General features: G+C 36.9%; 1 protein-coding gene across 2 annotated transcripts in view; it reads left to right on the top strand.

The window, feature by feature from the left end:
• The window catches only part of Mid1 (midline 1), a 354,689-nt gene that overhangs the window by 278,976 nt on the left and 60,369 nt on the right, over positions 1–15,344 (top strand). For both annotated transcript variants that reach the window (XM_071606505.1, XM_027946503.2), the window contains exon 3: positions 6,949–7,044. In XM_071606505.1, coding sequence (XP_071462606.1) covers positions 6,949–7,044 — 96 coding nt within the window. The remainder of the gene's footprint in view (positions 1–6,948; positions 7,045–15,344) is intronic.

Raw genomic sequence — 15,344 nt, 5'->3', positions numbered from 1 at the left:
TGGGGGAAGAGGTATTGAATTACACCATTGTTACCACATCTTTTTCTCTCACAGAATGATAGCACTGTGACAAAAATCACCTTGGAAAGGATTAATGAATTAAGGATGGGAGCATCTTTGCTTTTGTGTTAAATAGGATTTGAATAGGTATGTTGGTGATAATGGAAATTGCTAGACTATCTCTATTTATATAAAACTGTATTTATAAAAATCTGTTCAATGGTATTGCATTTGTCTTCCCCAGATATCTTTTGATATAAATGGAGTTACATAACATTCCTTGAGAATGCTTCTAAACTGCCAAGGCCCTCCCTCTTGGGTTCAGACTCAACTTTACCAATGCAAAAGCTCTAAAGAGTAGTAAGCATTGTTTTAGCAATCTATAGTAGTTGTTAAATTAACTAACTCATGAGTTGATTTACTTCATTGGATTTCAGAAAGTTTGTCCAATGAGTATGCAGTTGTAAGTATGCTAAGTATTCCCACATGAGTATTTAAAGGTAGGTAGTATAAAAGGAATAAAATGATATGGGTATAGCATTATGCTTTCTCTTTGATAGTAGAATTATTTTCTGTTATGCAGATGTTTCCAGGCAGGTCAAAGAGCATGTGCCCATGCTCAGGCCTAGGAACAACCTGGCTCCACAGACCAGCTGGCTCAGGATGGTAGGAGAGTAGCATAGGAGCAAGACAGAGCATTAAAGGAAAAGGAATTACCCATTGGATTAGGTGATGAGGAGGACTTCACAGATGAGATGATATCATATGGCGATGTTAGTATTCATTGAAATTTAGGACTTTTAAAAATACGTATTCATGGGTCTCAAATAGGAGCCAGCCGTCTCAGTGGAAATTCTGACAGTAATCATAACATCATGAGAATATTGAGCAAATTGGATTCAGTGTCTTGGGGAAATGTAATGGGAGGATATATTCTTGTAACCATCTGCTATTAAATTGGAAAATCTATTGAAGAAACATTTATGAAATATTGGGGCATACTTTTAGTTTGGTGATTTTGCCAGCTTTTTGTCACTGTGACAAAATACCTAAGAAAAATCAACTTTCTTGGAGGAGAAAAGTTTTATTTTGGCTCATGGTTTCAAAGGTTTCAGTCCGTTGTCTCTTGGCCCCATTGCTGTGGGCTTGTGGTAAGGGAGAACAGCATGGTGGGAAATGCTTAGTGGAGCAAAGCTCCTCACATCATGGCTGGCAAAAAAATAGGGGATGTGGACAAAGAAAAGTATTCAAAGGCATGTCTCCAATGACCCACTACTTCAACAAGGCCCCACCTCTTGCAGTTTTCATCACCTCCCAATACCACCACCAGCTGGGGGTCAAGCCTTTAACACATGAGCCTTTGGGGGACTTTCTAGATCTGAACTATAACAGTGATGGTGTGAGTATTCAAATTTAGCTTTTGTCAGTATAACTTTAAAACTTGAAAAACAAGTTTTTTATTCCATTTAAAAAGCACTGACAGAACACACCACATGCCAGGAACTCTTCTAAGGGCTCACATGGGTTTTCTTCTCTAATCACCTTGGCAGCCCCATGAGGAAACTGAGGCACAGACAGATTAAGAATTTGTTGAGAGTCTTAGAGCTAGTATTGGAACCCAAGCAGACTGGTCACAGACTTTGTGTGCTTAAGCATTATGTTCCTCAGATTAATGTATCTATATGTCATAATGCTGTGTAATTTTCTTGAAATTTTTGTGAATTTGGCAAGCTAATATTTCCAGACATAAGTAAAATTTCTCTTAGTGTATTGCATAGAAAAAGCCTTTCTGAGGCCCATGGAGTGGCATCTAGGTTAGATTTACACAGAAGGTTAGGAACAAAGGTTAGTATTTGACAGGAGTAGGTGTGTACATACCAGAGTCCAGAGAATGTCAGCATTTTGGTTTTTATCTTCTAGCCCAAAGTTGGGCCAACAATAGTCATGGGCCAAATCTTTGCTATCCTTTTTTGTAAATAATATTTTATTAGAACACAACCCTGCCCACTCATTTACATATTATCTATGGTTTCTTTTATTCTAAAACAGCAACAGAATTGAGTCATTGTGGCAGAGAGCTTATAGCTAGTAAAGCCAAAAATATTTTCTATATTACTCTACATAAAAAGCTTGCAGGTCCCAGATCTAGACTCTAATGTTGCATTGTCCAATATGGTGACCATTGACTGTATGTAGCTGCTGAGTGTTTGAAATGTGAGTGGTGTAGATTGAGATGGGTTATAAGTATAACATATCAGACTCCAAGACTTGGTAAAAAGAAAGGAAAAGAATGGAAACATCTCATCAACTTTTGAATATTGATTAAATGTTGAAATGATAATATTAAAATTAGTTTTGCTTATTTCTACTTTTAAAAAATGTGATTATTAGAAAATTTTAAATTTGACTCACATTAGATATCTGTTGACAGTACTGATCTAAACTCTGGAATTTGGAGGATACGTGGCATCTAGAAAAAGTCAGAGAGAGAGGAAATTTGCAAATATCTTTCTGTATCACCAAGATATTTTGGCGGGTGGCAGGTACTGAGGATTAACCCAGGGGTACTTTACCCCTGAGCCACATCCTCAGATCATTTTATTTTTTATTTGGGACAGATCTTACAAAGTTGCTTGGGGGCTCACTAAGTTGCCCAGGCTGACCTCCAACTTGGCAATCCTCCTGCCTCAGCCTCTCAAGTTGCTGGGACTACAGCCATGTGCCACCACAGCTAGCTGCACCAAGAGTTGTTTTCAATGTAACAGTTCCTCATAGGGAGGAATATTTGAAAAGAGCATATTAGGTTGTCTGTGGAAATGGTCTCAAGGGAGTTCTCCTAGAATCCTACTCTGAGAATTTGACTTGGGAGGTGATCCAGAAAGCACCTGGAAGGGGAAGAAATATGGGAGGGAAGGAAGAGGAAAGAGGTTGTGTTAAGGTGGAACCCATGTCCCCTCCCAGTGAGGCCCTGGATGAGATTTTATGGACCAAGACTCAGAGTGGTTCCACCCAGAAGGTGAAGAAGCTGTGCTGTTCATCCCTCAATTCTAGTAGTTTCTGATGGAGGGCTGCTTTGGGGGCATTGGCCTCCCCTGACTCTCCCCAGTACTGCAGCCTTTCCTGCCTGGGGCCAGACACAGCCCTAGTACAGAAAGGCCCAGGTGCTTGTAGAAAACTCCATCAGCAAGCTTGGGAGTCATGTCTGCCAGAGATAAAGGAGTGGGCCCTTCTGGTGTCTGGTACCCAGATTAGACTGTTTTATCCTCAAATTCATAATTTTAGCAAACACGTGTACTTTCCTGGTGTATCTGTTTTTCTTGTGATCTTAAAAATAGCATACATAGGTAGATTGATCATGATCTGCTCGATATGGATGGGAAAACTGAACCCAAGACATGTCTAATCATTTATCCAAGAGAATCCAGCTAGGGTGGTAACTCAAGTCTCTTTGCTTTCATATGTGATCACTCATGCCTCACTTTTGGGGTTTCTAAAAAACTTGGCTTGATAAGGAGACATAAATATATTGAAGTTTTTAATGTGACAACAGGAAACTTAAGTTTTTGTACTGTGGAAGGTTTTAGACTTCCATAGTGAAGTTGATAGTTATGTCTACCTAGTCTTAAGACTCTTATGCCAAAAAAATGTTCTCTCTCTTTGGCATAAAGTACAATCAAAACCAAAAGGTTATCGAACCTACTGACCACCATACAGGATGTTAACGAATAGAGTTAACCTCCAAAAATGTTCCAGAGAAGTCTCTATAGTGGAAGTGGACACATGGCTGAGTGAAAAGTGGATTTTCTTCCTTTCCCACTACCCACGTTCTCTTCAAAGATGTTGTCAGCACCTTTGGTACTACTTGGAAACAAGTCTCTCTCTCAGCATAATTTCCCTTTATTATACTTCTAACTGACTCAATAATTCTTTGCGGACTTCAGTAACACTTGTACTATTTAAATTTGAATAACCCCAACGGATCTGGATAGGTCAAAGTGTTTAAATCACAGGCTTTAGTCTATGTATTAGTTGATTAAAAACAGATTTTATACATGATGTATACTTAATAAAGGGAGGGGGTGCAAGCAGATGTTTGTAAAATCTTAATGTGTTGGACTGCATTTATTTGGCTCTCTGACTAGCTTTAGAAAAGTCATACCTATGACAATTGAACTGTAAACAGTTAGATGATGTATTTCCCTAGAAATTTCCTGCTATGAAGGGTCAGCCAACAAGAAAAGTAAAAGGATTCCCTAAGATTAACACACAAAAAGAAACTGACTAATATACCTTATAATAGTCACATCTAAATCAAGGACAGTAAATAATGCAATACCTCAGAATTATTTTCTGGTCTTTGACCATAAAGTGAAGACCAGTTGGAGTTCATTTAATCCAAGCAGTAGAAAAACTTAAGGCTTTTGGTGGTGGGGTAGGGGGAAGGGTTGTTGTTCAGAGCTTGGAAAGCAAAAAAAATTTTGATGCAAACATTACTTAAATCACTCTTTGACTTTCTGGCCTCTCTTTGTATCCCATCCTCTACATGGGGTTTTCTCTTTCAAAATAGTTATATTTGAGATGTTTTTGGTGTTTCCAATACAAAATTGATGGTTTCTTGTTGGTATTCCAGTCTGGATAAAGTAGGCACAAATCTCACCCTGCATTCTGAATGCATGAGAATTATAGGCAAAATATTTTAAAGTGTATTTGGAAGAATTCATAACCAACCTTAAATGTAAGTAGAAAATATCCAGGAACCAGAAATGAAAGAAACTGTAGAATGGTGAGGGGGGAACTGAAGTTAGGCTGCTCTCAAGAAGTAGAGACGAGATGGGGCAATGGGGACTTCAGAGAACACATGGGGCAGTGTACTCTGCCTGTGGTAGAAGCCCCATACAACTGGAAGTAAAGACCCCCCCCCCCCAACACATACCAGGCTCAAAGGACCCCTCACATCTCTGGAATTGAAGCCAGACATGGAATTCTCTCAGAAGGAAATAGAGGCACTGAGCCAAACCAGGATCTGAGCTTCCTTGGCAAACTGGTGTCCTGAGGGGAGCACCCTCTTTGTGGGGAAAAAAACCTTATGTCCTAACCTCAGAGTGTGCACTTCACTTTACTGGATATCTCAATCCTCAAATCACAGTATGGGGAGGAAAGTTAACATCAGATGAACTGTCAGACAAAACTTACAAGACACAAGATAAAATCAGATCCTTTGGAAACATGAAGCAAACGCAGGAAAATGTGCAATTGCCCTTTCTCAAATGAGCTTAAGAATAAGTTATGTTTAGTTTTCTTGAAATTATGAAGAAGGAAATTGCATCTTTGTAAAAGGAGCAGAAAACAGTTCAACAAAGGGAGATGTGATAAGAACCTAGTTGAAATGAAAATACAGCCATTGGAATTAAAGAAAAATCCTAGACAATAAAATGTCAGATTAATAAATTTAATTTATTATAACCAGAGATTTCTGCTTTTGACTTTATTTTAAGCATTAGGTAAAAGTGATTGTTTTCTCCAATACACCTTTCTAAGTAAAAAGTTTTGGAAAGTAGGACAAGCTAAAAGTTCCATAAATTCTTCAGCCTGATGCAGAGGTTACCACCTTTATGAAAATCTTAGTTTTCAAACTCTCTTCACTCTTTACAAATCTTGTTTTGGGGGGTGTGTGTGCTAGGGATAGAACACAGATCTTGTGCAAGCACTCCACCACTAAGTACACCCTCAGCATCCAAATCATCTTTCCCAGATGGCATTAAAAATCTGAGATCTATTAGCTTTTCCACAAAATTTCCCTTTGTTGCATATCTCCACTGTATTTGTGGAACTACTTATATGTTAAAGCATATATTTTCACTATACTTATACTTCCCTTATATGATATTGATCTATTTCCATATGCTCACTTCCATCTGCATTTAATCTCTCCAAGAAATGACGATTTGGGTCCAACAAAAAGTCTCTACCCATCCTTCCACCCTCAGACAAAAGACTTTGCCCCCCTGGGAAACCTTTAAGTAGCCATGGATTCTCTCCCTTCCCTTATTTCCAACATCTCTCTCCCAATTGCACAGCCATCTCCTTGTGAATAGGGAGTAGATGCTTTTATTTTTGCTTCTCCAGTAATTCTCTGAGTCTGACATATTAGAAGCTTAATAAGTACTTGTTGTGTGAATGGATAAGTAAATGAATGAATGTTATAAATGAAGAACTCATGGAATGAGAAGGAATTTAAATGAGTCTTACCCAGAACAGAGGGTTATTGTGGTTGAAAATATGATTAAATATTCATTCCAGGGAACTTTAAAAATCTGATGCTCTAAAGGAATAAGGAATGATTCTATAATCTTAAACAGGACAGTGATATAAATAGAGTGTTCAAGGAAATTTTCTTTGGCATTGATAGACAAAGAATAGAAGCATGTACAATAAAATGTAGTATGAGTAAATGTGTGAGACAAGAACGTCTTATAAATGCCTGTAAATGGGCATATTGTCAGGAATAGCTGATCAAGTTAACTTCCTTTCAAGAGATTTACCTCCGCCTGACCACAAAATGGTAAATCCTAAAAATTCAGAAGTAGGTGATTTGATGTGGGAATATGTTCTTTATATTATTGCCATTTCAGATTCAGGTAAAGGGATAAAAATCCAATTATTTCCTTTTCCCTAGTTCACCACCTAGCAGTAACCCATAACTAATTATTTGGTTAAATATCTGAGTTCGTACAAGAAGTAGAAACAAAAAGATGAAGTTTGAGTATTTTTACAAAGTTATTTGAAATGCAACTTTTGAAAATGCAGTTTGAATCTATAAATACTTGAAGCTGCATCCATTTCACTGGTTTCTGAAAAATGTATCAGTTTTTCTGAGTATGAGTAGTTTTGTATATATTAAAATATGAAAGTATGCAGAATAACATTTTTCCTCTCTTTTTTGAACAGCAAAACTTAGAGAGTAACCTCACCAACCTTATTAAGAGGAACACGGAACTGGAGACCCTTTTGGCTAAACTCATCCAAACCTGTCAACATGTCGAAGTAAGTGTCTATCTCTGTGTGGCATATTCCTTGTGAAAACTTCTAGGTCAGCATTTTTATATCCACATGCTTTCAAATTTCAAAGTCATCTTTGTTCAAATTGATTCTTCTGAAGAAGCCAAATATATAAGATGGATGGAATTAGAAAGAACTAGAACCTCAGCGAATCTCTTCCCATCCAGGACTGTTTCCCCTCCTTTTATAGCTCTCCTTGATCCAGCATTGCATAGCATTCCTAAGTACAGATTTTAATCACTTCTACAAAGAACAGCCAAAGAAAGCACTATTTATAAGGTATTCTGTTAGTTTACTAGGGCTCCTGTAACAAATTACCACAAGCTTGGACAGCATAAAACAACAGAAATTTATTCTTTTACAGTTCTGGATGCCAGAAGTCCAAAATTCAAGGCCCTCCTTCTGTCTGAAGTCTGAGGGAGGATCCCTCCTGTCTCTTCCCACCTTTTGGTGGACTTCCTTGGTTTGCAGCTGCAGCATTGAATCTATGCTTTTGTTGTCACATGACATTTTCCCTATATGTCTCTGTTTGTGTCCAAATTTCCTTCTTCCTGTAATGACTCCAGTAATTGAATTCAAGCCCACCTTACTTCATTATGATTTCACTGTAACTTGATTACATCTGCAAAGACCCCATTTCCCAAAAAGGCCCAATTCATAGGTACCATTGAACATATTTTGGGAGGCACAATTTAGCCAACTACACATATATATTAAATGCTTCTTATTTGCAACATGTTTCCATACATCAACCACAATTGCACCAATAACAACCTGCAATGATACTGTACCTCATATGGGAAAAATGGATGCTAGTTGCTTATGGCAATTTTAGAGGCCTTTTCCAACTTCTCTGACCCTGGCTTTCCCACTACCCACACCCCACACACTGAAATGAAACAATTGCTTATTCACCCTGCCTTCAAGCCTTCTGGCCTTTAGCCCAACAGATCCCTCTGCCTGGTAGCTTCACCCGCACCCCATGCCTCGTTGTCTGAATCATTCCTATCTGTCCTCCAAGTTCTGACTTGAGGAATACTTTAATTGTGAATATTTCTATGGTTCTCTGAACCAGACTCATCCCTCCTTTCTCTGAATCTCATAACATTTTATCAATAATCTTGTAGTTTTAATCACCATTTCATGTATTTCTTCCATTTTTCCAATTAGAATATAAGTTATTTGAAAACAGGAAACAAATGCAGTTTATCTTCAAATCCCAGATTCTTGCATAGTAATTTTTATACAGTTAAAGCTCAGGAGCCTATAAATGTGTATGATTTCAATGTTTTTATGTATCAGTTAAAATAAATTTTTAAAAAAGCTCAGGGAAAGGGCTGGGATTGTGGCTCAGTGGTAGAGCACTTGCCTCGCATATGTGAGGCACTGGAGTCAATACTCAGTACCACATCAAAATAAATAAAGGCATTGTGTTCATTTACAACTAAAAAATAAGAAAAAAAGCTCAGGAAATTTGTTTTGTACAAATATGCACAATGACTGCAAATAGCCAATTTGAACACTAATAATAATTAAAGTACAGTGTGGTAGAAGGTGAGGCCCTGAGCTAGTAGATTATTGCATTTTTTAAGATGCATGCTTTTTCACAAACCAGTTTGTCTGAAATTAGATTACAACTTCAAAAAGTTAATAATGGGGCAAGTTAAATGATTGGCATTTTTTTCTTTCCTACTAACACAAAATATGAGTGAGATATTTTCCAGCATTCTAGATTGGATAAATATGGTATGTGGAGGGGCAATTAAAAGAGAGGAACACAACTTAGCTGAAGGTTTAGTGGGGAGTGAGACTTTAGTAGATTTCACACAAGCTGTTTTAAGAAATACTTCAGCATTGGGGGTAAGCTTATTTGTACAACACAATGGTGTTTAGCAGTGATACATTCTTCAGCATGGTAAAAATCAGTAAATGCTGCTTTCAGGTACTTTCAGCTTAAAAGCATATCTACTATGCAAACACTGGTGCTTTGAGGGAAGGTTTCAAATACTTAGGTTCATAAAGTTTGTACTTTTACTTACAAGTGCTCTCATTTGATTGAAAGTTTAAAATTGGTTACTGAGAAACATGTGAGCTGGAACTCCTAATTTGTTATGCTTTTCTGTGATAATATCTAAGGGGTAGGAATTAGATGTGTCCTCCTCCCCTATCTGAGCCATTCAATCTATGCTGATGAGCAGGCTGTGATGGGTGGGGGATGGAAAGACGTATACAATGAAAAGCGAGGAGCAATAAGAGCAAAATGGTGGTGAGAGACTAGATTAGAGCTGGTCAAGTAGCTCAGTGGTTCACGTCATAGAGCCCCTTGACTTAAAGAACTATGTGAGCTTTAAGGTAGAGGCAATCTTTTCATTATGTTGGATGAAGTAGGAAGTGTGAAGGCAGCAGCAACAGAGACAGCATGTTGTGCCAGACCTTTCTATTCTTCTGCTTCAATAGGATTTACTTGTGTCAGTAATCTCCCCTGGGAACACATTGAGTCTTATTGATAAAACAACATTGGAAGTAGTAGTGAACAAGCATAATGTTTTCATTATGGCAGGGTAAAGTAAATATGTAGCACACAAATAAATGGATGAACAAAATAGAATGATTCGTGTGCTATATTTTATTTTTATGATGCAATGTCATTTGATATTTAGAATAGTAAGAAAGAATAATTTTTCATTGGTTAAAAAATACCTGTGCTTTATGGTAAATCTTATAAATGCTTTATGGATAGGGTGATTATTTCATTCAATTTCTGCTAGTTACTTCTTAAAGGCATTAGTGTCTGGTTTCTATTATGACTGGTAGTGATTTCAGAACAAATGCCTTGTTCCTAATGCAATATTAATATGACTTGAATTTACAAAATGCAATTCATCCTAACATGATGTCAAGTTACATTCTATCATGTTCAGTAATTTCAGATGAGAGATAAACTCAAGAAATTGACAAGCAGACTATTTTTATTTCAAGATATCAGATATTATTTTAGTTGAGATATGGGCTTTTAAAATGAAGCTATTACTGAGTCAATTGTTGCAGTTTTGCAAATAGACACATATATGTCATTAGAAGTTATTCTAGATAAGGAGTAAAGAATATTTGTAGCTTTCTCTGTTGCTTTGTATAAATCTTTTGGAATGGAAAAAAATGTTTACAGGTGAGTAAATTCGGAATTCAGGACATTTACTCTAGACAAAAATTAAATTATTTATGAGTAGAAAAATAATGATAGTAGAAGTACCTAGTTTTACATTTATTCCCTATCAGTTCTCATATAATAATTGAATGAGTACATACCAGATTTATTTATCTCATTAATGAAGGAACCAGTATGGTGTTAAAGATGGTTCAAAAGAGGATACCCAGAAACTGATCCATATATACATGGGGGTGGGGGTGGGCAGGGAGCAGTAGGGGAAAAAGAATGCGAGAATGACAGAGCCAAATTAGCCACAACACTGATCAGTGACCCACAGGACAACATGGCAAAAACATTTGGGTAAAGTAAGTTGCATGACACCAGTTTTCTCTAAGTTCATATCTACCTTTGTGGAGTCTAAGCCATAATCAATATCAAATACAAAGCCCAACTGTGTTCCATTCCAGTTTGGAGAGTCAGGTAACCCGGACTGAGCCTGGCTTCATGGAGTATTACTAGTATGACATTGGAAGGCACACTGTCTTCTCTTTGTCTTATTTCCATGTTTTGATTAATTTTGCTTAAGATGACCTTCTATTGTGGAGACTGTTGGTCTTTGGACTCTGCTGTATGTTGCACCATGCTAGTTGCAGAGAACCCTGTTCACAGGGAGCTATCTTCACTAACACAAAAGATTACTTACAATATAATAAAAAGTAAAACTGTAATTGCCACGAGTGAGGTGTGAGTAATATACAATTACTTCCAGCTAGGGGTGGGAGAGGGCACATGTGATCTTAGCCTTCCTTCAAGGGAAGGCACCATTTGGGTTTACCAAGAGAGAGAGGAACAACACTGCTTGCAGTGTTGGAACAGGAAACAAGGACTGAATGAATATAGAGCAAATGGTTTTATCTGGAGAAATGGAAAATGTGTAGGAAGGAAGAATAGGTAGGAACCAGTTTTGAAGGGATGGGAGCTGGAATGCCTTTCATAATTGCATTTGAGTTTGAACTTTGCCCTTGAAGGTTCACAAATGTTGAAGGAACACAGACCTCTGTAAGTTTCATACTTACAATTGAAATCCCTAATTCTTTTGAGGAAATAATAATTTCAGTTAGTGTGAAAATAATATGTATGTCTTTGTGCAAGACAATCACCCATGCAAGGGAAAACTTCACAGCACTAGGAAACTCTAAAAAGTTAGTGGAATTTGTTAGGCACCAGCATGCTATTCTTTTAAATCACTGCAGTGGAAAAGAATTTCCTGATTCACATCCGAGGTTCCTAGACTGTACTTCTTCCTTTTCCTCTTCCTGAAGGTGTCCTTGTATTTGGGTCTGAGCATTTCTCAAGAAAATAATTCCCATGCCAGCTGGAGCCAAAAAAACTCCCAGCACAGGGGCAACTCCTAATTGTTGTAAATTAAATCAATGAATTCCTTCCCATGGACTCAGGGAGGAAATGCCACATCCTTATAAGTCTACCCCTCCTCCTGGGCTTACACCTTTGGTTTTCTTTAAAATGGAGGAGTTTGAAGGCCTTCCCCCTGACCCTCATTGTTTTCATAGCTTGTTTTATAAATGAGGATAAGCAACCAAAATGGCTTTTTGATTGTGTAATTGCCAAGTCTTATTCAAACTAGAGAACAGAGGATATGAAGGCCAAGACATTTTGTGACTGAGGAGGCAGAGGCTTTGAAAGAGGAACTTTGGTTTACCCAAGAAATGTTTGTGTAACTTGATGGCTGGGATTCTAAAAACAAATGAGTTTTTAGCTGCTTTGTTTTTTTGTTTTTGTTTTTGTTTTTTTCCTGTAGGAGAGAAAGATAGTAGAAAGTTCCCTCAGGTGAGTTTGGAGTTAAGGTTATATGGAATGTTAGGACAAGCTATGCAAAACGATCAAAATTTGGATCAGCTGCAGAATTTACCTTTTAGGTCACATATGGACTATCTCTTCATCATCCCATTCTTCTTTACCATTTTCTTAGAAAAATCAGAAGACTAGTTTATTAGCATCTCTAGTGTTCATCAGATTCTCTTGTAGCAAATACAACATCTTGACACACAGTAGATGTACCTTTTGGGAATTATAGGTGACCGTGACTATAAATCCAGTGAAATAGTGGTAGAGAACTACTGGGAAAGGGTGAATAACTGTCATAGCTGTTTAGGGAAGATAGAGGCCCAGCAGGGTATGTGGTCCTTGCCAAGTCATCCTAGAAGAGCATGCTCTAATTCAGAATCCTGTCAAAATGCTGGCCTTGGCCCCTCTGGGTTATCTTTGTTTTTAATCACCTTTTGAAAACTTTCTGTCACTGTTTTCCTAACTAAAATTTTAAACATTTTTAATTTTTTTAATGAGAGGTTTTGCTCTCTTATTGACTTTTTTCTAAGTTTTTCTAGTGCTGCTGGTGTGTGGAGCAACAAACTTCCTTGTGGGTGAATTAAGTGCCTTTTCGTTAGGTTTCTGCTCTATAAATTGAGAGGTTTGAGGGGTATGGGTTATCTTGGGTGATGTGTAGCTTATAAAAAATTGTTTAAAATATCTTGGTGAAACATATGAGGGTCTGTGGAAGACTTTCAAAGTCATTGACCAAGATCTGAAAGCATTAATTTGTAAATTTTGAAATAGTGAAAAATGACTGAATTAAAAAGTGAGATAAACTTTTTTATTTTGTTTCAATTGATTTTGTTGTGCAATTTCATATGTCAAAGCATTCTGACTGAATGGAAACCTTAGCAATTGCTTCATTCAGAGAAGCCCAGCATCCAAACTCACATGTGTCTTACAGACATGTGTGATCTTGGATGAAGTATATACTGCTAGGGGCCAACTCGAATATCCAAAGTTATAATTCACTGTCAATTGAAGATAAGGATCAAATTCCTACCTCATCTCACTTCTTGGAAGGATGCTTTAAGGGATTATTTAGAGTCAGATCCTGGGTCTTATTAAACCATACTGTACACACCCCATTCAGCTATTGTTCTCTATGTAAATGGTTCTGAAATGATGATGTGATAGGGCAAATATGGCAACATTCAGAAACTGGATTAAGGTAACCACCATGGTAAAGTTGATTTCTCAGGTTCAAGTTTTAGGATTCCCATGACAGAGGAGAAAATGAACTGTCAGTCTACATAGAACTTCATCATTTCAGAAGAAAAATAAGTTTTGGCTATTGCATGTATATAATGCTTATGTATCTAGTTTATGCCACCAAGTTTACAAAATTTGACAGCTTATAAAATAAACTTTATTTCCTTGGAGAATATTAAATTTAATTGTTTATAAAAGTAGTATCTAACAAGTAACCTGAACTTCCCCGACCCCCTTAGATTCAGCACCATTGCCTTAAAAATAAACGGATTTATAACAGGCATTGAAAACTATTATTTTCTTGTTTATATTCATAAAGAATAATGAGAAGATATCAGGAAGCATCTTCTAGTATTTTGGCATAAGGAATTAATCTTATCAATGAAAAAAAAATGAAGCTTAATTTTCTGATATTACTTTCAGAATAATATCCCTCCATTTCAGCTTTGAAACTTCAAACATTATCCAAACTTTTCATCATCTGTTAATCTTTCTAGTTTGGGTGGAATAAACTATCATGTTGTATTCAGAATTCTACTAAGTGACTCACATTGGAGTTTGATCACTAGTGTGTGCCTCTGAAGATAATTCCTCAGATATGTTTGAATATGTAGCACAGATTGCCAAGTTCCACACTCAGATGTGGAGGAATAGGCCTTAATTGAGTGGCCAGTGGCTGAGCAGTAGAAAGGAATAGTGAAAGCATGGCTTTTCTGATGCATCTTAATGTACAATACAAGGGTTATGTGTCATATCTTCCTCATACTGCTCCACACACAACTTTCTTGTCATGAAATAATGACATGTGACTGACTAGAGCAGTAGAGATGTTTCTGATATAAAGAATAATAGAAACAGTTTTTGCACATGTTAAAAAACTAACCATTATAGTTAGCTCTAACTCAACTTGAACATGAGATGATCTTAGCTTGTGGTTCCAGGTGAGAGAGGATGATTGCAGGTGTGCAGTTGGTTCTCAGGTAGAATGTTGGGTTCCATTGTGGCTCTTTTTCATTTTATTCAGAGACAAGCATGGTATCACTGAATCAATGGATTGAATATTTGGTTTAGCCTATTTTCAATAAATGAATATAAATTTGTCTTCTTTATGAGAATCAACTCAAAATTATGCCTGGGTATAAAATAAGTATAGATTATGGGAGAAACAGGACACATCTTTTACTTTCTTTCAATTGACTTCTATGTTTAATTGCCAAGTGTTATAGGAAAAACTGAAGAGCTTTGTTCTAATTTTGAAATTCCACAGCAAAATAATTGAGCCATGCATATAAATTTTCCATTAACAAGAGTGCAATTGTAGTACTGGTTATTTTTGTTTGAAACAGAAATATGAAATTTTAAATTCAGCTATTTAAAAGGCCTGGGGCTACCACTGAATGTAAAAGGCTCACAGTGAGGAGCAACACATAAAGGTTTTTACAACCAAGTGAGGTAACTTCTCAGCCTGGGAATTTATGATAGAACTTTTACTATACTTGAAAAACTGTTTTCACTAGATAGAACATCAGGTTCACATATATGAAGTAATGAAAACTATCATCGTGATCTAATTCCCTGACTAGGAGATATTGGCATTGGGCTGTCGGATAAGTTTATTCAAGGAAGCTTTGTGTCCATTTTCATCAGAGTGGCGCCTCCTTCATCCGTGCAGGTATCATAAGGAGAAGATTAATGTATAAAGAAGTTACAGTCCCACAACAAAGTATAGATTGTGGGGTATGGAAAGCAAAAGTGTAGGGCCTATGCAAATGTGCAGTAAAAACAATTATGACCATTTGACAAGCCTTTGCAATCACTTCCTGATTTAATTATCCCAGTAACCTTTTGATGTGAATGGCATTTGAATGACTATAGATGTGGCCTGAAGCCAGACATAACAAAAATCAACCAGTGAAGAAATGAGTTTAATCCAACCAACTAATAAAATATGGTAACTGGATTAGCTACTGAATTTCTACCCAAACCAGGTAATAGAACTGAAAGAAGATAAAGTCCTAGGGGGCTTCTTACTGAA

The sequence above is a fragment of the Marmota flaviventris genome, chromosome X (assembly GCF_047511675.1).
Source record: "Marmota flaviventris isolate mMarFla1 chromosome X, mMarFla1.hap1, whole genome shotgun sequence".
Classification (NCBI taxonomy): domain Eukaryota; kingdom Metazoa; phylum Chordata; class Mammalia; order Rodentia; family Sciuridae; genus Marmota; species Marmota flaviventris.
This window is presented reverse-complemented; position numbering and strand designations above follow the sequence as displayed.